At 44.5% G+C, this 27387-nt stretch overlaps 1 protein-coding gene across 3 annotated transcripts in view; it reads left to right on the forward strand.

The window, feature by feature from the left end:
- Positions 1–767: 767 nt before the first annotated feature.
- FDFT1 (farnesyl-diphosphate farnesyltransferase 1) overlaps positions 768–27387 on the forward strand; it is a 45305-nt gene continuing 18685 nt past the window's right edge. For 2 of the 3 annotated variants that reach the window (XM_017540478.2, XM_017540479.2), the window contains exons 1-5: positions 768–1084; positions 7933–8030; positions 9159–9342; positions 14827–14955; positions 19097–19288. In XM_017540478.2, the coding sequence (XP_017395967.1) occupies positions 986–1084; positions 7933–8030; positions 9159–9342; positions 14827–14955; positions 19097–19288 (702 nt within the window). In that variant the 5' untranslated portion in view covers positions 768–985. Of the gene's footprint in view, positions 1085–7627; positions 8031–9158; positions 9343–14826; positions 14956–19096; positions 19289–27387 lie in introns of those variants that run through there. The other variant, XM_017540476.2, reaches the window with a different exon arrangement.

Raw genomic sequence — 27387 nt, forward strand, 5'->3', positions numbered from 1 at the left:
CTGGAGTGGAGAGACTCTGAACGGCTCTGTGCAGTGAGCAGACCTGACAGGTTTTAAAAGGCTCACGGGTTGCTGTGTTATAACAGACCGCAGGAGGGCTTAGGCAGCCAGTAGTTTCTAGGGCTGGAGAGAGAGATCTAGGATGAGAGTTTCCCCCTTCCTGTTACAGGCCCTCTAAGGCTTCAGCTCCTTTTCTAGGACTAGGAGGGATCTCAGGCAAACACTTTAGAGAGGAGGCAGCTGAAGCTCCAGGAGTGTGCAGGGCTGCCTGGGGCTGGATGGGGGTGCGGGCAGGCGACCAGGGCCGGCCGTGCTCGCGCGGCTCCCACGCTTTGGCTCTGGTGAGTTACAGTCAGAACGCCCAGCTTCGCGCTGGGCCCGCCTTTTCACCGCCTTAGGCTCCACGGGGAGGGGCTACAGAGATCACCTGGCGGGTAGGAGGCAACGAGGCCGGACACGTGGGCGGCTTACTGACCCAGCCTGGCGCACGCCCGCCTGCGCTGCTCACCCGACGCCGGGCCACCGTTGGGCTTCAGCGCACCGGAACCTCACTGCCCCACGGCCCAACCGCCTCAGGCCGGCTCCCCACAGCCCTCGCGCTGTCAGCCTCGGGCAAGCGGAGGAAAACAAAGGCCCAGTTCCACCAGGGAACCAATCCGATTCGTCGGCCTCTTTCTCGTCCTCCAATGAGATTCTAGAGTGCTGTCACGCCAGGCTTCTCTTGCCACTGATTGGTCGGCGTCGTCCTAGTGCGAGCGGCCCTGACCAATCAGCGCCCGTCAGTCCACCCCGCGAGCCCTCAGCCGCGCGAGCGCCCTAGGCCCGTGGAGGTGGGCGGGGAGGTGGGCGGGGTGTCCTCGCGGTGGGCCCGCCCCCTTTCCGGACCGCCCCGCGCCGCACCTCCTACCCAGGTCTGGCCGGAAGGTGGGAGTCTGAAGAGCGCAGAGTTGAGCACCGAGCCTGAGAGCCCGCCGCCTGCGCCAGGATGGAGTTCGTCAAGTGCCTAGGCCACCCCGAGGAGTTCTACAACCTGGTGCGCTTCCGCATCGGGGGCAAGCGGAAGGTGATGCCCAAGATGGACCAGGTGGGCCGACCATCTCTGCATTCCTGGACGGGGAGGCCGCGCGCGGGGCCGGCGTCGGGGCCCGGATCAGGGGCTGGGGGCGCGGCGAGCGGTGCCAACACCTGGGCGTTCCCGTCCCCCTTCCCTTGGGAGGCAGAGCCTTCCACACTTCGGGCCCGGGTGAACACGGCCCTCCCGGGGGTCCTGTCCCTGCCCGGACAAGTCGTCCTGGGCCTGAGCGGCTTCTGCGCGGCTCCCAGCGATTGTGCTCCCGGTTTCGTCCCCTCCGTGAGCATCGGCACTTCCCCGTGTCCTAACCCGAGGGTTACACGTCTGGGACTATGTGGGTGGGTGGTTACGTGGGAGAGGACGAGTGAGTTTTTTTATGAGCAGAGTAAACTATGCAAATATCATCACATGAACACAGTTTCTGGAATGAAATCTTAATCAGTTTTCGGCTTCGCCACCTCCTCCAGAACTCTCCCCACCTTGCCGCCGTCCATCGTTCGTCCTCAGGGCTTCCTGGGTTTTAAAATCACCTATCTACGTTTCCCAGTTCTAATCAGTTATCTGAACGTCTGTGGATTAGCTAGGTGCTTAGTGGAAGGTCAGAAATTGGTTTTACTTAAGATTTTATCTGCCTCATCCTGTACGGCTTTGTAAATGAATGCATAGGAGGTGTTTTTAGTCCAACAAGAAAATTATTCGTACGTGCTTGTTGAATGAATAGACACATTCAGCCAAGTTCTAATGGTCTGGATCAGCCTGGCTGATTTCTGTGACTTTTTTGGGCCAACAGGACAGTAGCGGTTGTGACTCAGGCAGAGGCTTGATAGGTGCGTGAACATCAGAGTCTTTCAGTGTCCATGTGCTTCAGTAAACACACAAGAAAATACATTTCCCGTTTTAGCCAATTTATTGGGTCCTATGTGTCGAAAGGTCTTTTTACCGGACAGGAAGGCGCCTGAGTGTGCAGTCTCTGTAAACTCGGTTTTATCCAATTATACAATGAATGTGTAGACTACACCCTCATCTGGTGTTATCTTTCACGTGCTATCTTTAATTCAAGTACAGTCTTCAGCCCATTTGTAGAATATTCAGTTTTCTCATTTTTTTCTTTGCCAGTGCTACATTATTTTAATTATTTTGCAGCAGAATAACTTTTATTAGTTGACAAGGAATATGTCACTTTTTATACATAGATGGAGCTTTCATTTATTTAACAACTATTTGACCACCAGTTGTGTATCAGATACCGTTTTAGGTGCTGGAGATACAACAGTGAACAAGATAGTTGAAGACCTTGCTTTTGTGAAACTTACTTTTTAGTGGAAGAGAGAGACAATTGCAAAAAGCAAATATACAGTATTTCAGGTGGAGAACAGCACCGCAGAGGTAAATAAGAGCAGGGCAAAGGGTCTGAGTGCTGTCAGAGCTCATTTGGATCCAGAGACTTTGTTCCTCTATGTCTCTTTCTGCAAAAAGAGACTTTAAGAAGATGGTAGCATCGGTTATGTGTTGGGAGGGTGAGTGGGTGGTCATAATAAAGGGGTAGAGAAAGACTTCACAGTATACTGTTTTTGTACCTTTTGAATTTTTTTAAAAGCGAGATGAGCTATTCCTTCTATCTCTGATAATACATTACAATATTACTTGTTTTGTTAGTTGTAGTCTTTCTGAGCACTTTTTAAATCCCCATGAGCCGTTAAAAAAAGAACTGGGTGGGCCGGGTGAGGTGGCTCACTCCTGTAATCCCAGCACTTTGGGAGGTGGAGGAGGGTGGATCACCTGAGGTCAGGAGTTTGAGACCAGCCTGGCCAATATTGTGAAACCCATCTCTAACAAAAATATAAAAACTAGCTGGGTGTGGTGGCACACACCTGTAGTCCCAGCTACTTGAGAGTCTAAGGCAGAATAATCGCATCCGGGAGGCAGAGGTTGCAGTGAGCTGAGATTGTGCCTCTGCTCTTCAGCCTGGGCGACAGAGTGAGACTCCGTCTCAAAAAACAAACAAACAAAACGAGCGAGCCTCTAATTAGGTGAAACAAATTGGAAAATACATTTCCCTTCACTTAACATTATCTTAGTTTCTCTCTTTTTTTTTTTTTGGTTTCGGGGGACAGGGTCTCACTTTGTCTTCCAGGCTAGAATGCTGTGGCCTGAACATGACTCACTGCAGTCTCAACTTCCCTGGCTCAAGCCAGCCTCCCACCTCAGCCTCCTGAGTAGCTGGGACTACAGGCACATGCCACCAGTGCCTGGCTAATGTTAAATTTTTTTGTAGAGACAAGGTCTTGCTATCTTGCCGAGGTTGGTCTTGAACTCCTGAGCTCAAGTGATTTTCCCACCTTGGCCTCAAAGTGCTGGGATTTACAGGTGTGAGCCGCTACATCCAACCAGTTTCTCTCTACAAACTAGGCAAAAAATGTACACTTAGCAGATACTGAGGGCTGCTTATTTCTATCACAGAAGGATTTGACTATAGAATTTCAGGGTTTAGTAAATTTGATTTATACTGAATTTTTAGAAGCATGTCAGTAAATTTAGGGGCATATGCCGCCTGCAAGTTGTGTGACATCACCCATAGCCAAGTAATGGAAAAAGCAGGCTGTTTGTTTTTTGAGTTGGAGTCTAGTCTTGGTCTATCGCCAGGCTGGAGAGCAGTGGTATGATCTTGGCTCACTGCAACCTCTGCCTCCTGGGTTTAAGTGTTTCTCGGGCCTCAGCCTCCTGAGTAGCTGGGATTATAGGCACGCACCACCACACCCAGCTTATTTCTGTATTTTTAGTAGAAATGGGGTTTCACCATGTTGGCCAGAATGGTCTCGATCTTCTGACTTCATGATCCACCCACCTTTTCCTCCCAGAATACTAGGATTACAGGCATGAGCCACCGTACCTGGCCAAAAGCCAGTGGTTTGTAATCAGGCGGATCTGGCTTCTATCAAATTTAAATCTTGTTATTTAGACTAATATCTTCTCTTAAGTCTGTTATTAAGTGTAATTCCTGATTCTATTAAGTTAGGTGAACAACCTTGGTAACCTCTGAGCCACAGTTACTTGATCTGTAAAGTAGGGATGTACAGTCACAATTTTTTTCCTGGGGTTGGGGGACAGAGTCTCACCCTGTTGCCAAGCTGGAGTGCAGTGGCTTGATCTCAGCTTACTGCAACCTCCACCTCCCAGGTTCAAGCAATTCTCCTGCCTCAGCTTCCTGAGTAGCTGGGACTACAGGCATGCGCCACCACACCCAGCTAATTTCACCATGTTGGCCAGGAAGGTCTCGATCTCTTGACCTTGTGATCCGCCCACTTCAGCCTCCAAAAGTGCTGGTATTACAGGTGTGGGCCACTGTGCCTGGCCCACAGTCACAATTTTTTAACCACAACTTCTCAACTCTAAGATGGTCTGAAAACTTGTTGTCAGTTTGTCTCGAAATCATTTGGCAGCAAACCCTGACTTGAAGTTGAGGCTTCATTTATCCCACTTAGTATAAATAAGTGTTTTGCTAAAGAAATAATTATGAAATACTACTTCACACTGACTGGGGTTGTATATGCATTTTATTTCCTATTTTCTAAAACACTAAAAATGCTCGATTCTGTCCCAGGTCTTGCCATAAAGCTTTCAGTGAACTGTGGACCTGTTAGACCTTAACAAGTTGAATAAGGATCAAAGATAATGTCCGTATTGTGCTTGGCATGAAGTTAGGTGCCTGATAAATGCTGTTTATCAATATCATTATGCAAATTCAGTTGTCAAGTTTGTGGTTTATTTCCCCCTTCCTGGAGATACCTGTTCTATTTTAAAGGGAGGAATGCTGCAGAGAGAGAGGGCTGGCAGCTGGTAGCTGTTCACTTGTGGAACTTTCCAGCCTGAGGCTGGAGACCCTTCCTGGGGAGTCTGGTCTTGTCCTGACCACCCCACGCCCTTCCTCTAAACTCCCTGCATCCCTGTTTTCTCCCACTGGACTCTTGGGAGTGCACTGAATCTCAGACTGCAATAGAAGCGTCAGGAGGCTGGAGGGACAGGCAGCAGTAGCCTGAGCTTTTTTCTCCCCTAGCTCATGGGAATTAAGCAGTGGAAATTTTTAGTGAGTGGCGTTTTACATTGTGTGCTTACTAGCTGTGTCTTCCTGGCTTGTTCTTGGTAATTTGAAGAAACTGTTATTACAAGGTGAGGCATTAAAACAAATAGGTGACAGGAAAAAGTGGCAGTGGCAGGAGCTGGAGGAGAAGTGGCTGAGCTTGCCCCCTTTCAGCGTGGAGCGTTGATGGAAAGGAGCGGTGGTGTTCCTGAAGAGTGTTGGTCTTCAAATCTAGGGGGATTGTGCCTTGGCATACATTGAAACTCCTGGTCTGATGTCAGTCCCCAAGCCGTTAGTTGGATGAACATGACATTTGGCAGTGCAGTTTAAAGAGCTGCTTGCTGCAGCCTGGTAATGATAAGGCTATGTGAAGAGACCAGAGCTGGTATTCTGTTTCTTTCACTCTGAAATCTTGCCTCCCTGTATTTTGAGAGGGAAGGAGTTGGTGAATTGTTTTAAAATACTGGATGAATGACTGCATTTATTCATCACACCTTTACTGAACATGTTTATGTGCCAGAGACTGGACTTTACTAAATTATGGTGCCCAGTAAGTATGTATGTGTGTGTGTGCGTGTTGTTGTTGTTGTTTGAGATGGAGTTTCGCTCTTGCAGCCCAGGCTGGAGTGCAATGGTGTGATCTCGGCTTACTGCAACCTTTGCCTCCCAGGTTCAAGTGATTCTCCTGCCTCAGCCTCCTGAGTAGCTGGGACTACAGGCTTGCACCACCAGGCCTGGCTAATTTTGTATTTTTAGTAGAGACAGGGTTTCGCCATATTGATCAGGCTGGTCTCAAACTCCCAACCTCAGGTGATCCATCTCTGGTGATCGTTGGCCTCTCAAAGTGCTAGGATTACAGCTTTGAGCCACTGTGCCCAGCTAAAATTTGTTTTTACTAATAATTTTTTATTGGAAATAGCAATAAAATGACTTTTTCAGGATTATGTGATTTAAAAAGATTTTGACAAAATAATATGTATTCATGATAGAAAATGTACACAAATAAAAACAATATAGTTCACTGAAACTCCCGCAAGAGTCCAGGTCTCACTGTTACCATTCTGAAGTGACTATGGAATTTCCTAGCAGTGAATATACCATATTTTTTTAACCACTCCTGTTAGATATTTGTGATTTTTAATTTTTTTGAGACGGGTCTCACTCTGCAGTATACAATATCATAGTTCACTGAAACCTGTATTTCCTGGGCTCAAGTGATTCTCCCACCCCAGCCTCCTGAGTAGCTAGGACTACAAGTGGGCGCCACCACACGTGACTTTAAAAAAAATTTTTTTTTTTAACTTTTTTATGAAGATGAGGTCTCACTGTGTTGTCCAGGCTGCCTTCAAACTCCTGGGCTCAAGCGATCCTCGCACCTTGGCCTCCCAAAGTGCTGGGATTACAGGTCTGAGTCACTGCACCTGGCCCTGTTAGCTATTTCAAATGATTCCCATTTCTGTCCCAAAAAAACCTGTTGTGAGACGGTGGGGTGAGGAGAGGGAAGGGGCATATGGAAACCTGTGGCACTTTCCACTCAGTTTCCCTGTTGGCCTAAAACTGCTGCAAAAAATAGTCTCTGAAAAAATACACGAAACAGCAACTCTTTGTGGATAGGCTTGCATTGAAAATAAGGCGTTTTTTCCCTTTCGGAAAAGCACAGTTCTTGTTTTCTTTGGGGAAGCATAAAGGTCATGAAACAGCGCACTATATTCCATTAATTTTGAAAGGAAAGATGAGAAGAAATCTTGAATGGCTGGCTTTCTAGAGAAGAGTAGAGGCTTAACAGGTGTCAGAGAAAAAAATCAGTTGGACAGTGGCAGTAAAACAGCAAAACCACAGATTTTATTCAGAAAAACTGCAGTAGGAGAGAGACCACAGTACAGATCAGGGCTCCACTCCGAATACAAGGAAAAGTAGAAATTGATGAGGGGGGCGCAGAGCCGGGAGAGAGAGGGGATGTCAGTGGATAGAAAATGATTAAGAGGAAACACCAGGTGAGGGTTCTTGATGACGGCAGGCCAGAGTTAGCAGACATCACCTGGGAGATGCAGGGGGTGGGGGGCGGGCTGTGGAAGCTGATCAGGTGTCCAAGATGATCAGATATTGAAGTTGCCGGATTCTGGCCAAATCAATTTAGCAGGATTCTTGGTAAAATTGGGCGATGCAAAGACAGACACGCTGAGTACAAGTCCAGGCCTTATTGGGAAAATAATTCGGCTAAGCCTGGGTAGTTTGGTCTAGGGAGACTGTCACCGGGAGGACAGGCGGGCCGCTTGGAAGTGCGCTGTGCCCCTTAGCGGCCAGTGGGTTCAGATGTGAAGGGCCAGACCGGGAGGCCGGCACCACGCCGAAGGGGTGTGGAGCAAGCGCGAGCGGGAGGCCGGGGGCGGGGCTGCGGGCCAGGCCTCGGCCTCCACGTGCGGGGCGGGCCAGTTCTGGGTAGAGGGCGAGCCTGTCCCGCCCCTCGGTGGGCGCTTCGCAGATCTGCTCGAGTCTATGGAGGAAAGACTCCGCTGGGTCCGCGATTCCCATGGCCGCAGCCGCCTGCGGCACGAAAGCCATGGCCCTCTTCAAGCGCACCCTGGTGCTGAGTCCCGCCGCGGCACCCAGAGGCCCGGGCGCAGGCACCGCCCCGCGGGGCTGCTCTTTGCCTCCTGCCGCCTGGCCCTGCAAGGACTGGCCGCGGGGAGAGGGCTGCAGGCTGTGGAGCCGCCTGCCCCAGTCCCACTCCCACTCCTGCTCCTCAACGTCTCCCAGCGCCGTGTGTCTTGTCTGCCCGCAGGACTCGCTCAGCAGTAGCCTGAAAACTTGCTACAAATATCTCAATCAGACGAGTCGCAGTTTCGCAGCTGTTATCCAGGCGCTGGATGGGGAAATGCGGTGAGTGGGGGAGCAGCGACTCCGGCGTGGGGGAGGAAAGCTTGTCCAGGGACCTCTGAGTGATTAGAAGCTACTGGTTGATACGGCGCACAGTGTTGCAGCCTCGTGGCTGTGGCTTATTCAGCCCATAGCCCTGCCCTAGTGAAGGAAGTGTTCGGGCTTGTGAAGCCTGTGTTTACTTTAGAATGCCCTTCCAGGCTCTTTGCCATCCAGTGGTGTCCCTGCGGGCCCAGCCTTTCAGAGAAGCAGGTTGGGGGGATGGTGATGTTTATTAACTTTTTTTAGTCCTGGCAGCTGAACCTGGCTGTGAGCAGGTCGTATTTTCTCGGCTTCCCTTATCCTACTTTGCATTTCTATTTCTAGCATATTGGGTTGATTCTTTTGAACCTGCCTCTGTGCAGATTACACCCGTGAACTTAAACCAGTTGCCTTTATGTATGGTCCTATTTATACTGAGAAGTTAGTCTTTTTTTGGCTTCCTTTTCTATTTGTCAAATACTAGTTCGGTGTAAACGTTTGGTCTTTTGGCCTCCATAGTTTGTTAGTTAAGTGCAACTCATTTCTGGGAGTAGTAGTGACACTCAACTGGTCGGCTTTTTATTTTTTAATAAACTGCAGAAGTTCATTACTCTCATGTAAGAAAGGAAAACTAATGTAAGTTTCATTAAGTATGAAAAGCTTTGGATACCCTTATAGTTCTTTCAAGTTGAGGGTGCAGGTGGGTTTAGAAAACAGCCTGGCACAAGTTATTTTAAGATAAAATATCTTTGGATGTTTCTTTCTTTCTTTTTTTTTTTTTTTTGAGATGGAGTTTCGCTCTTGTTACCCAGGCTGGAGTGCAATGGCGCGATCTCGGCTCACCGCAACCTCCGTCTCCCGGGTTCAGGCAATTCTCCTGCCTCAGCCTCCTGAGTAGCTGGGATTACAGGCACACGCCACCATGCCCAGCTAATTTTTGTATTTTTAGTAGAGACGGGGTTTCACCATGTTGACCAGGATGGTCTCGATCTCTTGACCTTGTGATCCACCCGCCTTTGCCTCCCAAAGTGCTGGGATTACAGGCTTGAGCCACTGCGCCCGGCCTTGGATGTTTCTTTCAATATAGTAATAGTTTTTCATTTTTTACAGCAATGCTGTGTGCATATTTTATCTGGTCCTCCGAGCTCTGGACACGCTGGAAGATGACATGACCCTCAGTGTGGAAAAGAAGGTCCCGCTGTTACACAACTTCCACTCCTTCCTTTACCAGCCAGACTGGCGGTTCACGGAGAGCAAGGAGAAGGACCGCCAGGTGCTGGAGGACTTCCCAACGGTGAGTGGGGCTACACAGCCTGTCTACGGATGGTCGTGTTCATAATTGCTAATGTGATTGTCTGCTAGCCTACACACTTACGGAGAAAGGTAAAGTGAGCAGTGTGAGGCCAGCATAATGTGATGGTTAAGAACTCTGGTAGTCAAGACTCTGAAGCCAGGCTGCCTGGGTTGGAATCCCAAATCTTCCACTTACTAAACCGTTGGCTATTTACAAAGTTTCTCTGTGCTTCAGTTTCTTCATATATAAAATAGGGGTAACAACACCTACCTCGTGGTAGTGTGAGGATCCAGAGAATTAACATAGGTAACACTCTTAGAGAATGTTAGCTACTGCTGTTATTACCAGTATCGGGAGTCCAGTGTTTCTTCCTGTGGGAAGACGCACTCAAATTGCAGTGTTGTAAAAGATTCTCAGGCTAGCCCACAAAAGCCTGCTGACTGTCGAATGCAGCCTCCCTGTGTAACACTGCTTGTCTTGACTACCCTGAGCCTGGTAGCATGGGACTGCTGTTCAAGATGGGTAGCACCCTGGCATAGGGGGTGGTGTGTGTTGGCAGCTAGGGTGAGGATTGAGAAGCAGGGTGAGCCTTTGCCACTGAGCTGTGATCCTGGGCAAGTTCCTTATCTGCTTTGTGTCTCCGATTCCTCATTTGTATAGCTAGAGCTGAGAGGACTAAGTAACTTCGTACATAAAAAGTACTTGGTGCCTGCTACGTTGTAAATATTCTGTAAATACTAGCTATTTGGTCTGTTTTGTTGGAGTGAAGTGGGTTATAGTTAAAATCCTAAGCTTTAATAAGTCCCTCAAGTTTATGTGGACATCTGACTGGGTCCCACTGTCCTAGAATTCGCATGTCTTATCAAACAACTGATTCTTCCATATTTGATTTAGCAAAGTCACATGTTCTGTAAAAGCCCGAAGAAGCCCTTTTTGTACACAGTTGCCAGAGCTTTTGGAATAACAGCCCTTATGTGGCTGTTGTCACTGAAACAAACCTAATCTATATCTGAGTTGGAAGGAAGTTAAGTGGACAGATGGAGAGTCCTCTACCAAACAAAAGAATGTTTGATTCTACATAATGGGAGGAATATTTAAAGAAAAAAAAAATGTTTGGGGAAGACTCTTTTGGTGCAGTGGCTATTTCAGATTGCTGAGATCAGACCTTCAGTGCCAAAGTCCAAAATACAGTTCAGCATGATACAAATGAAAAGGAAATATCTGAAAAATAGAGTTTATCCAGTACAATTGAAAAGAAGAAAGAAAATGTATGACGGGTAGCTGGATGAGAATTAGAGTTGTAACTCTGGGAAGGTCCTGGTGATTTGGCTCTCACAGGACACCTGATGACCAGAGGATGGGTTTTCTTAGAAGGGAAATCTGTGGCCATTCGTTTATGGGCCTCTGACTTCTGCTGAACCAGAGGAAGCAGTCATACTCCATTTATAATGGAAGCGTGTTCTCACTTAAAAACAACCAGTATTATTCTAGCTGGACCTAGCCTCCAAAAACAACCAAATTACTTTTCACTTCAGTAGATTAATAATATTTAAAAAATTTCTGGAGGCATGGGATAAATGTCTTAGGCATTCCAAAAATCAATGCAGCCCTATCCACTGAGCAAAAATAAGAGAACGTGAAAGTGTGTGTATGCTGACATAATTTTGGGGAATATCGAATTTCCAGACGGTATTCCAACATGTTTGTAAAACTTTAGTCTTCCTTTGTTCATACAGTGTTCCAGCGGAAAAATAATGCCTAGTTCTGGAAGGTTTCAGATGTGAACACTGAGCTCATCGTTTTCCCTTTTGGGTAGCAGAGTTAGAAAGCAGAGCTTCGATCCTCTTGACAGCAGATTTGTCCCGGAAGAGTAAAAGGGAGCAGAAAGCACGAGCCACTCACCGCTATTTTCGCTGTTGTTAACTTTTTGTACTCTTAAGAATATAAAGATGGACAAAGTTGTGTGTTCTGTGCACATACATAATTCTAAGCTACTTGAATTGTAGGTCCCTCCGGTCTGTGATTCAACTTGGGATGGGACTGTATGAGTATTAATAGTGCCTTGTCTTCTTAAGGAATGTTTGTGTATGTGCTGATCTAGCCCAGGGTCTCCTTGAAACCAGTTGTGTGGGGCTGGGCCCGCAGTCAGCTTTTGGCTAAGAGGTCCCAGGATAGAACAAGTATAAAGGAGGATCGATAGCTTGCCTCACTCACACAGTACTGCTCTTAGATTCAGGCAAGTGGGACTCCTCACTTTAGAGGGCCCTATTCTAGACCCCTCACTCCCAAAGCGGTTGCTGGGGCCATGGGAATGTACTTGCCCAGACCTCGTGGGCTCTCTTCTACACCACGTTCTGGACCTCTGAAATTCCTTGCCCCAATCCCTGAGCCATGTCAGCGTCTGCACATTTTATTTCCTAAGGCCCGTCCATCTCCTCCAGGAGAGAACATGGCACCATTGACCATGCCCTTGAGTCTGAGTGGTGGCCGAGGGCTCTGTTGGGGAAACTTGTGGATGGAGCTTGGCCTTGAGGGCTGGTATATCCTCGCAAATTAATGTGAGGTGCCTCCCTGTGCTGTAGAGAGCAGCCTGGAATATGGAGATCTGCACTCTGTGCCCTGCTGCATTTTGGAACAAAACTCCAAGGAACTGAGAATTTTAAATTCAAAGCTGAACCAACCAGGTTGTTAGGAAGATACGTTTGTCAAGGCAGAAGGATAGACTATATTTAACAAGTTAGGAGCACGATTGATCATTTTTAAATTTTTAGCTACATATAGTGTGGGCCTCCATTTGTCGTTTTGTCACAGGTCTCACAGAATTTAGGAATAAGCCTTGATAGAGTGAGTATTCTAACCAAGTGACCTCCGCCGCGATGTATAGTTTGTGCTTTGAGATTGAACCACATGCTTTAGTGATTGTTGATCGTTAATTGATACCAGTTCAAGTCAGGCTTCCTAGAACTGTGATTGAATATTAAGGGCTTGATTAGAGCAGTCATGGATCACTTAATGAATGGCAGAGGATACGTTCTGAGAAATGCATTGATGGATGATTTCATCATTATGTGAATGTAAAAGGGTGCACTGACATGCCTAGATGACATAGCGACTACACATGGAGGCTCTATGGGATAGCCTGTTGCTCCAGGGCTGCACACCTCTACAGCATGGTTCTGTGCGGAATACTGTGGGCAACTGTAGCACAGTGGTATTTGTGTATTCAAACATAGAAAAGATGTAGTAAAAATAGTGTTACAGTCTTAAGGGACCACCATCGTATTTGCAATTGTCGTTGACTGAAACATCATTATATGGTACATGACTATGTATCTTTCTCACCTGGTACTAGTGGAAAGCTAGAAAGGTTAAGAGCTCTACCTGTAAACATAGCTTAAGGAATGATACAGCGTTAGTTTTAAATGGTAATAGCATTTACTTATTAAGCAATTTACTGTGAGTTAGCTAATATATATTCTCATTATTTTACTTTTTGTGTTATTTTATCTATAATATAGTTTAACAGGAAAATTACCTAGTATGTAATGTACTGTTATCTATACTTAATGTAGATGAGGAAACTGAGGCACAGAGAAATTAAGTACTTTTCCTAGGATTACCTGTGAAGTTAAGTGGCAGAATTAGCGAATCTGGAAGGTCTGGCCCCAGATCCCTTGTGCTTAGTCACCAGCATACTTTCCACCTTTTTAAAAAAATGGTTAAAAACACGAAGCCAACAACCTAACCAAAAGCAGCTTAAACATAGGGGAAGGTAGACCCACCAGTGTTTTGATCACGGTAGTCCCAAGGTAGACCCACCGGTGTTTTAATCAGAGGAATTGTTATTCCCTGCTACTCTTACCTCTATGTGGGATTTGGCCTTTCTGCGTTATCCCTGTGGACTCTGTCTGGTACATTGCTTCTTGTACTTGGAATCACCAGAAAGTGACCTGAGAACATAGAAATCAGCTGTGTTGTGGGACAGAATTACCTGGAAGCGGGGGAAAAAGTCCTCCTGGCTCAATTCACATGTCAGGGCTTATTGTTGTGCCCGAGGAATATACAAAACTGGGTAATGAGTGTGGAGTCAGCAAAGCTCTGTCCTTCCTCTGGATTTCTGGGAAAAACGTACAGCTCTTCACTGTCACTTTCTCCTGTATATTTGCATTTTTACTTTTGGAACTGTACGATTATGTAATAAATACCAAAGAGTTGTTGGAAGGATAGGTCAAGTTCAGAAGTGAAAGTGTTTTGGAGGAGTCTAAGCTCCTCCCCACCCTCATTGGCCCTTTCCTCTCTAATAAGTAGAACTGGTCTAGCCGAGGATCTGTGGAAGGGCAAAGTCCTATGGAGATTCAGGGATTCTAATAGCCTCTTGTAGAGTTGCTAGTTCGTTTCAGCCTGCAAGAAGGAATTACCTTTTGGCATTGGCTTGAACAGCTGTTCTGCAAAGAACAACCTTTTAGAAAGAGTTCTGGAAGGACCATATTGATTTTATGTTTTGTGTGTGTGGAGGGGGAAAGAGGAGAGGGGGTTGACATTTGTTGTTAATCAGAAATCCTAAATTATGTGAATTCCTGGTGCTTTGCAATCAGCCGGTCACCTGGTTTTCCTCTGGACCCTTAATTTTAGGTGTTTTCCGAGGAAGTTTTTCTAACTTTTCTGTAAACACAGGCTGAGTATATTGCACACTTTCGATGTTTAACCATATCTCTTCGCTGTATGCAGTATTATGTGTAGGCTCTCATGTTTTGTAGCACTTAAGACTCCCCATGGTGTTTTTATATCGCATTTTGCTAACTATAAACAATTCTTTGAACTTAAACAAGATATTTGGGCAGTAACAATAAATTTTAAAAACATCAATTCAACTTTTCTATATTAGGGCTTGGACTATGGAAAAAGTGTTGGGTAGCATGCCTCATATTGAGTTGTTTAAGGAATTTAAAAGCATAGCTTTATAGTGAGAAAGACTCTATAGCTTCATAATATAAATTGAGTAACTAATGAGAGAAAATGGTTGGCAGGTCTGCTTACTAGACTCTAAGCTCTTCAAGGGTCTGAGTTTCAGTTTGTTTCCCTGATGTATATCTGCAGTGCCTAGAATGATGCTTGATAGGAAGTGCTTGATCCGTGTTTGCACAAGTGAATCTTTCTCATAATGAGGTTTGTCTGAACAAGCTGTTCTCCCTAAAATTCTTACGCTTATACCCAGCGTTATGTTGAAGCATCTTGTTATTCATTGGATAGACGAACATGTAGTGAGACTTTGAGTCTTCTTTTGAGTCTAGAAACATTAGCATTTTTAGACCCTTCTATTTTAATGTTTATAGAATTTATGGAATAATAAATACATATGACCTTAATTAGGCTTATAGATAAACCATTTTGGAGTCACAATTCTACCATTGTTTTGCCTTGTGATCTTTGGTGCCATGCTATACATAGTTCATGATTTCTGGTTTTGTACGGTCTCTATTTCAGATCTCCCTCGAGTTTAGAAATCTGGCTGAGAAATACCAAACGGTGATTGCTGACATTTGCCGGAGAATGGGAATTGGGATGGCAGAGTTTTTGAACAAGCACGTGACCTCTGAACAGGAGTGGGACAAGGTTAGTCTCGTAAGACAATGTCTGTGTGTGATGTATTAGACAAAGCTGGCAGTCCTCATAGTGAAGTTCAGAACAAGGAAAAGTTGTCCACTAGTTCCAGGCCCTCTGGTTTTATCATTCATCTGTTTAGGTTGAATGTCCCATCATAAACATTTTATTCCAAACCAGCAGCTGTGTAGGGTATCAGCCAGGCTAGGACTAGAGGACTGGAGAGAAGTGCTTATCTAGACAAAAGGATGTAATTGACTATGGAGACTAAACTACACATCAAAATATAATGTAGGATTAGGAGTCTTGCCTATTTTTCATAGGAATGGTGTTTGCGAGACTTACTCATCACTTCTTTGGAAGCAAAGACATTTATTTTAAAGCCAGTCAGATTTAGCAAGCAGAGACATTTCAAACATCTAAAGCGTTGATGTATTTCATACCTTTAACAGTGTTTAAATTAGGATCACAAAAGAGATCTGCTGCATTGTCACTAAGTTAATGTAGGTCCTAGGCCTTGGGCCTCTTAATTTTTCACACCTCAAAACTTAACAGCAGTATCTTTGGAACTGCTGGTTTGTGCTTCGCAAGTTAACAGCACATAATGAGTGCTAGAATAGCAACTTCTGCATTTAAGGTGAAATTAGCCGGGCACGTGGTTTACCTGTAATCTCAGTATTTTGGGAGGATCATTTGAGCCCAGGAGTTCCACACAAGCGTGAGCAACATAGTGAGACCCCATCTCTCAAAAAATCAAAAAATTAGCAGGGCATGGTGGCACGTGCCTGTGGTCCCAGCTACTCTGGAAGCTGAGGTGTGGGAGGACTGATTGAGCCCTAGAGTTCAAGGCCGCAGTGAGCCTTGATTGCACCACTGCGCTCCAACCTAGTGACAGAGCAAGGCCCCATCTGAAGGAAAACAAAGTGGAGGAAACTGCAGGCCTGGTTATGATAGTGACTTCATTTTCTGTTGGCAGATTTATTCGGGAAACTTATTGTAGGTTGTTGAAGTTCTGATCAGATAAAATTGAATTTTGGAAAATTTTTTTGAGACAGGGTCTTGCTGTGTCATCCAGGCTGGAGTACAGTGGTGTGATCATGGCCCACTGCAACCTTAGCCCCCTGGGCTCAAGTGAACCTCCCACCTCAGCCTCCCGAGTAGCTGTAACTACAGGCGCATGCCACCATACCAGGCTAATTTTTGTATTTTTTTGTAGAGACAGGGTTTTGCCATGTTGCCCAGACTACTTTCAAACTCCTGACATCAAACATTCCTCCCATCCCGGCCTCCCAAAGTGCTGGGATTACAGGCATGAGCCACTGTACCTGGCCAGGTATTTTAAGGAGTTATTATTTTCTTCAACTTTAGAGGAAAAAGAATTATGTAAGTCTCCATTTTAGGAGTATTTCTACCAAAAGAACTACCATCATAAAATACATTTTTCTTTGGATAGCACTACAGATGTACTGTTTTTTTTTTTTTTTTTTTTTTTTAATTTCTGGTATTTTTTTTTTTGTTTTTGTTTAGCTGTCCAATAATTTCTTTCTACCTAATTTCAGCAAAATTTTACTCTCCTCATGTTACTTTTCTTCTAGAATACGTTTCAAGTGCTTTCCCTTGGCCTGTTCATTGTGCCCCTGATTAGTCTCTAGCCTTGTATTACTTTCAATCAGAGACGACTTTTTTTTTTTTTTTTTTTTCTGGGTCTCACTCTGTCACCCAGGCTGGAATGCAGTGGCACAAAAAAGGCAACCTTGACCTCCCAGGCTCAAGCAGTCTTCCTCGCCTCAGCCTCCTGAGTAACTGGGACCACAGGCACATTGCCACCATGCCTGGCTAATTTATTTTAATTTTAATTTTTTAAAATAATTTTTTAATTTGGATTTTTTTTTCTTTGAGATGAAGGCTTGCTCTTGTCTCCCAGGCTTGAAGTGCAGTGACAGGATCTTGGCTCACTGCAACCTCCACCTCCCAGGTTTAAGTGATTCTTCTGCCTCAGCCTCCTGAGTAGCTGGGATTACAGGCGCCTGTTGCCATGCCCAGCTAATTTTTGCATTTTTAGTAGAGACAGGGTTTCACCATGTTGGCCAGGAGAGTCTCAAACTCTTGACCTCAGGTGATCCGCCCACCTTGGCCTCCCAAAGCGCTAGGATTACAGGCATGAGCCACTGTCCTCGGCCCTTTTTTTAAATTATTTTTGAGAAAGGGTGTTGCTCTGTCATCCAGGCTGGAGTGCAGTGGCGAGATCAAGGCTCACTGTAGCCTTGACCTCTTGGGCTCAAGCAATCCTGTCACTGCAGCCTCCCAAATAGCTGTGACAATAGGTGTGTACCACCACGCTGAGCTAAGTTTTGTAATTTTTTGGTGGAGACAGGGTTTCACCATGTTGCCAGGCTGGTCTTGAGCTCCTGGGCTCAAGGGATCCACCTGCCTCAGCCTCCCAGGTGTGAGCCATCACACACACCCAGGCTTTTAAAGTTTTAATAGAGATGAGGTCTCCCTTTGTTGGCCAGGCTGGTTTAGAACTCCTAGGCTCAAGCAATCCCCTCTCCACAGCCTCCCAAAATTCTGGGATTACAGGTGTCAACCTTAGTCACAGCCTAAATTTTATCCTTCCTAATGACACTGCAGAGCTTACCTTCTTTATGCTTCGCTTCTTAAGTTAACTAATACACAATTACAGTATGTGGATATTGTGTTAAGTTGTCTTAGGGATACCCTTTTCAGAGGAGGATAGCTTTTGACAAGTTGCTGGCATGGAAAAAAGATATTTGACAATTAGGACTTGCATTTACTGAAATATTTGTTCAGAAAGGGGAAGTATGCTGTCTTTAAAAGAAAAACAGAAAAAAAAGTGGGGGGGGGGAAGTTTTAGCAGAGTTGTTAAAGCGTGACACGTCAGACTACCTAGTTTTGAACCCTTATCCCCTGCCACAAACATGGCAGTCTCACCCTCCTAGGTTCAAGCGATCCTCCTACTTCACCCTCCTGAGTAACTGGGACCATAGGCATGTGCCCCCATGCCTGGCTCATTTTTTTTCTCAAATGGGCAATGTTGGGCAAGTTAATTGACCTCTCTGTGCCTCAGTTTCCTCATCTGAAATGGAGATAATAGTGCCGTGTACCTGATAAAATGTTTGTGAGGATTGTGTATGCAGAGTGCTTAAAACAGTGTTAAGAACATATGATAGGTATTTTTTCTTTCATATAATAATGACTTTGAGGTCCTGCAGGTCTTGAAATGTTTTCAGATAGGTCAAAGAAAGATTATATTTAGTCTTGTCTTAGTGTCTGTTAGCCAGAATATTCCATCTTTTGTCATTCCTGCGTTTCAGAATCTTATGTATTAAAAAGTTTACTGTAAAGCTAGGCCAGGTGCAGTGTCTCGGGCCTGTAGTCCCAGTACTTTGGGAGGTTGAGGCAGGCAGATCAGTTGAGGTCAGAAGTTTGAGACCAGCCTGGCCAACATGTTGAAACCCTGTCTCTACTAAAAGTAAAAAAATCAGCTGGACATGGTGGTGGGCACCTGTAATCCCAGCTACTCGGGAGGCGGAGGCAGGAGAATCACTTGAACCCAGGAGATACAGGTTGCAGTGAGCCAAGATCGTGTCACTGTACTCCAGCCCAGGCGACAAAGTGAGACTTGATCTCAAAAAAAAAAAAAAGTTTATTGTAAAGCTAGGCAGGGTGGTATATGCCTATAATCCCAGCTCTTTGGGAAGCTGAAGGAGAAAGACTGCTTGAGCCCAGGAGTTTGAGTCTAACATGGGCAACATATGAGACCCCATCTCTTTAAAAAAAAAAAAGTAATTTAAAAAATGTTTACTGGACTAGTTTTGTTTACTAGCTTTTTATTATAGTAGCAGTACATGTGCATTGCAGAAATTCAGAAAATACAAGTAAAAAATAACATCACATTCCCATCAGTCAGAGATTGCTGTTAAACTTTTTGTGCACATCCTTCTTGGATGTTTTTTAAATCCTGGTATGTGTATTTGTATTTTAAAATGAAAATGCATAGTCTATTACTTAAATCAAAATGCAATCTTACACATTCTGTTTGGAACCTGCATTTTAGTAGCTAATGATCTCTAGTGTGTCCCTTTTAGCAAAAATTCCATTATTAAAGTACTTTAAAAATCATCTCTTACAGTACTGCCACTATGTTGCTGGGCTGGTAGGAATTGGCCTTTCCCGTCTCTTCTCGGCCTCGGAGTTCGAAGACCCCTTAGTTGGTGAAGATACAGAACGTGCCAACTCTATGGGCCTGTTTCTGCAGAAAACAAACATCATTCGTGACTATCTGGAAGACCAGCAAGAAGGAAGAGAGTTTTGGCCTCAAGAGGTAACAGATTCAGGGTGTTTTGGGGGGAAAGTACTTTTAGACATTCTCTGAAAAATCATTTAACTTTTGTGGTTGCAACTTGTGTGTTTCCTAAGTCAGACCTACCCAAGACAACATAAGAGTATGTGGGAAAACAGGATAGGTTGAGATTAGTTTGCTTCAGGTAGACTGGCTGAATTCCAGGATTTACATCATGTAATCAGTGTATTCAAGCTTTGGTGTCCTTTCTTTCAGTCTTTTTCCAACTGGTGGATATGATAACAACCTATGTGCACTAGCTTAACAAAAAGTTCTCAGGAAAGGCTTTGTTTGGCCAGGTGCACTGGCTCACACCTGTAATCCCAGCACTTTGGGAGGCCGAGGTGGGCAGATCACCTGAGGTCAGGAGTTCAAGGCCAGCCTGACCAACACGGTGAAACCCTGTCTCTACTAAAAAAAACAAAAACAGGTGTGGTGATACATACCTGGAATTCCAGCTACTCGGAAGGGTGAGGCAGGAGAATCACTTGAACCCAGTAAGCAGAGATTGCAGTGAGCTGAGATTACGCCACTGCACTCCAGCCTGGGTAACAGAGTAAGACTGTCTCAAAAAAAGAAAGGACGGGCTTGGTTCTTCTGCTCAGCCCCGAATCAGTTACTGTTGCTAGACATCTGAGTCCTCTGGCCTCACCTGGATTATGTCTATACAGTACGTACAGAATGGATTTCCCTCTAAGAAAGACTTAGCAAGAAGCTGAAAGGGATAGCAGGTAGCCAAAAACTACAGGTGTCTCTCATAAGAGACAGGAGTCTGTCTTTAACGTAATTAAAACATGGATAGGGAACGGAAAGATTTTGGTACTGATTTTGCTCAGAAGGAAACTAGAAAATTTTATGACTGTTTACTGAATTTATTCCGGCATTTACCTTTTGCTTTCCATAAAATTGCTTTCTGTAGCCAAGTACTTTTAAATTTTAAAAAGGTGAATGAGGCCGAGCATGGTGTCTCATAATCCTAGTGCTGAGGCCAGGAGTTCAAGATCAGCCTGAGCAACACAGCACGACACCATCTCTACAAAAAACTGTTAGAAAAGGATTTTGCTGAAAGAGAGCAAAAATATAGTAGAAAAATAAAACTAAATTTTAAAAATTATCTGGGCATGGTGGCATGCACCTGTATTCCTTGCTGCTTGGGAGGCTGAGGCATGAGGATCTCTTGAACCCAGGAGCTCAAGGTTGTAGTGAGTTAAAATCGCACCACTGCACTCCAGCCTCAGTGGCAGAATGAACCCGTCTGAAGGAAAAAAAAGTGACAAAGGGGGAAACAATATTTGCAACTTATACAGCAGATAAAGGGTTAATATTCCTAATGTAAAAAGAACTTCCAAAAGTTAAGAAAAAGACCAACTGCTCCGTAGAAAAATGGGCAAAGAGATAAGAACAGATTGTTCACAGAGACATGCAGATGATTATTAAAAATGTAAAAAGATACTGAGTCTTACTCCTAAGAAAAATTCACTTTTAAACTACCCAGGGGGCTGAGTGTGGCAGCTCACGCCTATAATGTCAACACTGGGAGGCCAAGGCAGGAAGATCACTGGAACCAGGAGTTCGAAATCAGGGTGGACAATGCAGTGTGCCCTGTGTCTTAAAAAGTAAAAATTGGCCGGACACAGTGGCTCCCTCCAGTAATCCCAGCACTTTGGGAGGTTGAGATGCATGGATCACTTGAGGTCAAGAGCTTGAGACCAGCCTGGCCAACCTGGCAAAACCCTGTCTCTACTATAAATACAAAAAATTAGCCAAGCATGGTGGCATATGCTTATAATGCCAGCTACTTGGGAGGCTGAGGCAGGAGAATTGCTCGAACCCAGGAGGCAGAGGTTGCAGTGAGCCAAGACGACACCACTGCACTCCAGCCTGGGCAACAGAGGGAGACTCCTTCTCAAAACAAAAAAACAACCATTTAAAAATGAGCTGGGCATAGTGGCACGTACCTATAGTTCTAGCTCCTTGGGATGCTGAGGTAGGAGGATTGCCAGCCCAGGAGTTCAAGGCTGCAGTCAGCCATGATCGCACCACTGCATTCTAGCAGCCTGGGTGACAGCAAGATCCTTGGCTCTTTAAAAAAAACCAGACCAGGCCGGGCGCGGTGGCTCAAGCCTGTAATCCCAGCACTTTGGGAGGCCAAGGTGGGTGGATCACGAGGTCAAGAGATTGAGACCATCCTGGTCAACATGGTGAAACCCTGTCTCTACTAAAACTACAAAAAATTAGCTGGGCATGGTAGCGCGTGCCTGTAATCCCAGCTACTCAGGAGGCTGAGGCAGGAGAATTGCCTGAACCCAGGAGGCGGAGGTTGCAGTGAGCCGAGATCGCGCCATTGCACTCCAGCCTGGGTAACAAGAGCGAAACTCCGTCTCCAAAAAAAAAAAAAAACAAAAAACCCCAAAAAAACAAAACACTAGACCAAACCAAAACACTACCCTGAGCTCAGACATGGCCTCTTAAGTTTCCTAGGTGACTTGTGTGCAGCCAGGGTTGAGAAACCGCTCTTGTTTGCCCCTCTTTTGCTGACAACAGGTCTCAGAGAAGGGAAGGGGTTTGTCTGAGGATCACCGTGAGGCAGTGGCTGCTCTGGAAGTGGGGTCTCAGTGTCCCCGCTCCCAGCCCGGCACCTCACCCTGTTCCACCATCTCCCAGACGGAACATCAGCCATGGGCATGTGATTCATCAGCATGAGCCACACCATCCTGCACACTTGGGAGCAGAGCCCTGCTCTTCTCATTCACTTCCTTTATCTGTAAAATATAATTATTTCTCCACAGGGTGGTGGCGTGAATAAAATGAGATGAACTTCTAGTGCAGAATGCTTAGGAAAGGTTCTGGCCATTTCATAAAAGTTGAATCATGCCAAGTGTGGGCCCAGGTGATTGGCTTCTTTTGCTAGCGTGTCTTCAGGGCCCTTCCATGTGGAACATAAATTAGTGCTGCATTCCTTTTTATTACCCAGTAATATTCCACTATATGGATAGACCACATTTATCCGTTCATCAGTTGGAGGATATTTGGGTTCTTTTGGCTATGGTGAATAGTATTGTGTACATTTGCATATAAGGTTTTGTGTGGACGTGTGTTTTCCTTTTTCTTGGGTCTATACCTAAAAGTAGAATTGCTGGGTCATACAGCAGCTCCAACCTTGTGAGGAGCTGCCAGACTCTTTCATGGTGGCTGCACCATTTTACATCCCCATCAGCAGTGTAAGAGTTCCAGTTTCTCCACGTCCTCATTAAAACTCTTACCGTTTTTTTTTTTTTTTTTAATTTATAAGCAGAAAATGACCATAACAATATTTTATGTAATAATTGCTTCAAGAATAGTTTTATTATACTGTTCTTTCTTTCTTTAATTTTTTGGAGCTCATTGACCTTTATTTTTGGCTACAGGAAACTGAACCAGGGCTCTGTGAACTCACCTGCCCACCCAGCTTCACAATGGGTTTTTCCTAAAGCTGGACTCCAGGCTTGTAGAGTCCCAGGCACTTTTTATTGCACCCTGTCCTTTTTTTTAAAAAAATTTATTTATTTTACTTTAGGTGCATACTATATCTGGCATTTCTCCCCATGTTATCCCGCCTTTCCCTCCCCACCCCCACTGTCTCTCCCCTACCCACCCCCAACTGCCCCCAGTGTGTGATGCTCCCCTCCCTGAGTCCACGTGTTCTGGTTGTTTAGCACCCACGTATGAGTGAGAACATGTGGTGTTTGGCTTTCTGTTCTTGTGTCAGTTTACTGAGAATAATGGTTTCCAGATTTATCCAAGTCCCTATAAAGGACCCGAACCCATTGTTTTTTATGGCTGCATAGTATTCCCTGGTGTATATGTGCCACATTTCCTTTTTTTTTTTTTTTTAAAACGGAGTTTCGCTCTTGTTACCCAGGCTGGAGTGCAATGGCGCAATCTCGGCTCACCGCAACCTCCGCCTCCTGGGTTCAGGCAATTCTCCTGCCTCAGCCTCCTGAGCAGCTGGGACTACAGGCACGCGCCACCATGCCCAGCTAATTTTTTGTATTTTTAGTAGAGACGGGGTTTCACCATGTTGACCAGGATGGTCTCGATCTCTTGACCTCGTGATCCACCCGCCTCGGCCTCCCACAGTGCTGGGATTACAGGCTTGAGCCACTGCGCCCGGCCTTTTCTTTTCCAGTCTATCACTGATGGGCATTTGGGTTGGTTCTGGGTCTTTGCTATTGTACACAGGGCTGCAATGAACATAGGTGTGCATGGTCTTTATAGTAGAACGATTTATAGTTCTTTAGGTATATACCCACTAATGGGATTGCTGGGTCAAATGGAATTTCTATTTCTAGGTCCTTGAGAAATTGCCACACTGTCTTTCACAATGGTTGAACTAATTGACGCTCCCACCAACTGTGTAAGAGTGTTGTTATGTCTCCACATCCTTTCCAGCATCTGTTGTCTCCAGATTTTTTAATGATTGCCTTTCTAACTGGCATGAGATGATATCTCACTGTGGTTTTGATTTGCATTTCTATAATGACCAGTGATGATGAGCATTTTTTCATATGTTTTTTTGCATCATATTTGTCTTCTTTTGAAAAGTGTCTGCTCATATTCTTCACCCACTTTTGAATGGGGTTGTTTTTTTCTTGTATATCTGTTTTGGTTCTTTGTAGATTCTGGATATTAGCCCTTTGTCAGATGAGTAGATTGCAAAAAATTTTCCCATTCTGTTGGTTGCCAATTTGCTCTAATGATTTCTTTTGCTGTACAGAAGCTCTGGAGTTTAATTAGATCCCATTTGTCTATCTGGGCTTTTACTGCCATTGCTTTTGGTGTTTTAGTCATGAAGTCCTTGCCTGTGCCTATGTCCTGGATGGTTTTGCCTACGTTTTCTTCTAGTGTTTATATGGTGTTAGGTTTTATGTTTAAATCTTTGCTCTATCTGGAGTTAATTTTAGTGTGAGGTGACAGGTAGGGGTCCAGTTTCTGCTTTCTGCATGGAACTGGACCTTGTTTTTGCCAGCCAGTTTTCCCAACACCATTTATTAAACATGGAGTCCTTTCCCCATTGCTTGTATTTTTTTCCAGTTTGTCAAAGATCGGATGGTTGTAGATGTGTGGTGTTTCTTCTGGGGTCTCTGTTCTGTTCCATTGGTCTATGTCTCTGTTTTGGTACCAGTACCACACTGCTTTGATTACCATAGCCTTGTAGTATAGTTTGAAGTCTGGCAGTGTGATGCCTTCAGCTTTGTTCTTTTTGGTTAGGATTGTCCTGGCTATGCAGGCTCTCTTGTGATTCCATAGGAAGTTTAAAGTGGTGTTTTCCAGTTTTGTGAAGAAGGTCATTGGTGGCTTGATGGGGATAGCATTAAATCTATAGATTACTTTGGGCACTATGACCATTTTCATGATATTGATTCTTCCTAACCATGAGCATGGACTGTTTCTCCATCTGTTTGTGTTCTCTCTTACTTTGTTGAGCAGTGGTTTATAGTTCTCCTTGAAGAGGTCCTTTATATCCTTTGTTAGTTATATTCCTAGGTATTTTATTCTCTTTGTAGCAATTGTGAATGGCAGTTCACTCTTGATTTGGCTGTTTGTCTGTTATTGGTATATAGGAATGCTTGTGATTTCTGCACATTGATTTTGTATCTTGAGACTTTGCTGAAGTTGCTTATCAGTTTGAGAAGTTTTGGGGCTGAGACGATGGGGTCTTCTAGATATATAATCATGTCATTTGCAAATAGAGACAGTTTGACTTCCTCCTTTCCCAATTGAAGAATACGCTTTATTTCTTTTCCTTGCCTGATTGCTCTGGCTAGAACTCCAATACTGCGTTGAATAGGAGTGGTGAGAGAGGGCATCCTTGTCTAGTGCCTGATTTCAAAGGGAATTCTTCCAGCTTTTGCTCATTCAGTATGATTTTGGCTGTAGGCTTGTCATACACAGCTTTTATCATTTTATGACATGTTCCGTCAATACGTAGTTTATTTAGAGTTTTTAGCATAAAGGGCTGTTGAATTTTGTCGAAGGCTTTCTCTGCATCTATTGAGATAATCATGTGATTTTCGTCTTTGGTTCTGTTTATGTGATGGATTACGTTTATGGGTTTGCGTATGTTGAACCAGCCTTGCATCCCCGGGATGAAGCCTACTTGGTCATGATGAATAAGGTTCTTGATGTGCGGTTGCAGTCGGTTTGCCAGTATTTTATTGAAGATTTTTGCATCAGTGTTCGTCGTGGATATTGGCCTGACGTTTTCTTTTTTAGTTGAGTTTCTGCCTGGTTTTGGTATTGGGATGATGTTGGTCTCAAAAAATGAGTTAGGGAGGATTCCCTCCTTCTGTATTGTTTGATACAGTTTCAGAAGGAATGGAACCAGCTCCTCTTTGTACGTCTGATAGAATTCAGCTGTGAACCCATCTGGACCTGGACTTTTTTTGGTTGGTAAGCTATTAATTGCTGCCTTTACTTCAGCACTTGTTATTGGTCTATTCAGGGTTTCAACTCCTCCTGGTTTAGTCTTGGTAGAGTACAAGTATCTAGGAATTTATCCATTTCTTCCAGGTTTACTGGTTTATGTGAGTAGAGCTGTTTGTAGTAATCTCTGATGGTAGTTTGTATTTCTGTGGAATCTGTGATGATATCCTCTTTATCATTTTTTATTGCATCTATTTGATTCTTCTCCCTTTTTATTAATCTGGCTAGTGGTCTGTTTTGTTGGTCTCTTCAAAAAACCACCTCCTGGATTTATTGATTTTTTTTTTTAAGGGTTTTTTGTGTGTCTATCTCCTTCAGTTCTGCTCTGATCTTAGTTATTTCTTGTCTTCTGCTAGCTTTTGAGTTTTTTTGATCTTGTTCCTCTAGCTCTTTCAATTTGGATTATAGGGTGTCTATTTTAGATCTTGCCTCTCTTCTCATGTGGGCATTTATTGTTATAAGTTTCCCTCTAGACACTCCTTTAAAGGTGTCCCAGAGATTCTGGTAAGTTGTGTCTTCATTCTGGTTGGTTTTGAAGAACATCTTTATTTCTGCCTTCATTTCCTTGTTTATCCAGTCAACACTAAGAAGCAAGTTGTTCAGTTTCCAAGTGGTTGTGCAGGTTTGAGTGTGTTTCTTTTTTTTTTTCCCCAGAAAGAGAAGACATTCCCTCAGTTTTGGTGCCAGGTCAGTGTTGGCCTTTTTTATGAGTTAGGAAGAATTAAATTTCTCTTCAGTGTCTAGGAATAGTTTGAGAAGACTTGTTAATTCTTCCTTAAATGTTTAGTAGAATTCAGCAGTAAAGCCAAAATTGAGAAGAAATTTCTGGAAACTTAGCACTCACCCTAAACACAAGTTATCAGTAGTGTACATGTGGCATACTGGGAATAATCACAGTGTCGCAGGGCAAACTCCAAAGTTGGGGCTCAGCCTGGGAGGCCAAGAGGGTACATGGCTTCACACAGAAAAGAATTTTTTTTTTTTTTTTTTTTTTTAAGAGCGAATAAAAAAAAAAAGAAAAAAATGAAGGAGAGGAAGAATGAGGAAGAGGGAGAGGGAGACAGAACTGGGGTGTTGCTTTATTGCCCAGGCTAGAATGCAGTTTAAAAATGGGTATGCCTGTAACTGTGTTTAATAATAGAGACATGGGAAAAAAAAAATGAGGGAAGAAAATAGCTAACAAGCAGCCAACCAGTATTTCATTTAAACCTGTAAATAGGTGTGATGTGGTACTGATAAAAGTGTATATTTTGTATATTTAAAGTGGAGAGTCCTATAAATGTTAATTAAGTCTACTTGTTCCCGATCTGAGTTCAAGTCTTGGATATCGATGTTAACTTTCTGTCTCATTGATCTGTCTGATATTGATGTTGAAGTCTCCCACTATTATTGTGTGGGAGTCTAAGTCTCTTTATAAGTCTTTTTTTTTTGAGACAGAGTTTCGCTCTTGTTAGCCAGGCTGGAGTGCAATGGCGCAATCTCGGCTCACCGCAACCTCTGCCTCCTGGGTTGAGGCAATTCTCCTGCCTCAGCCTCCTGAGTAGCTGGGATTACAGGCACGCACCACTATGCCCAGCTAATTTTTTGTATTTTTAGTAGAGACGGGGTTTCACCAT

The sequence above is a fragment of the Cebus imitator genome, unplaced genomic scaffold (genome assembly GCF_001604975.1).
Source record: "Cebus imitator isolate Cc_AM_T3 unplaced genomic scaffold, Cebus_imitator-1.0 Scaffold125, whole genome shotgun sequence".
Lineage (NCBI taxonomy): Eukaryota > Metazoa > Chordata > Mammalia > Primates > Cebidae > Cebus > Cebus imitator.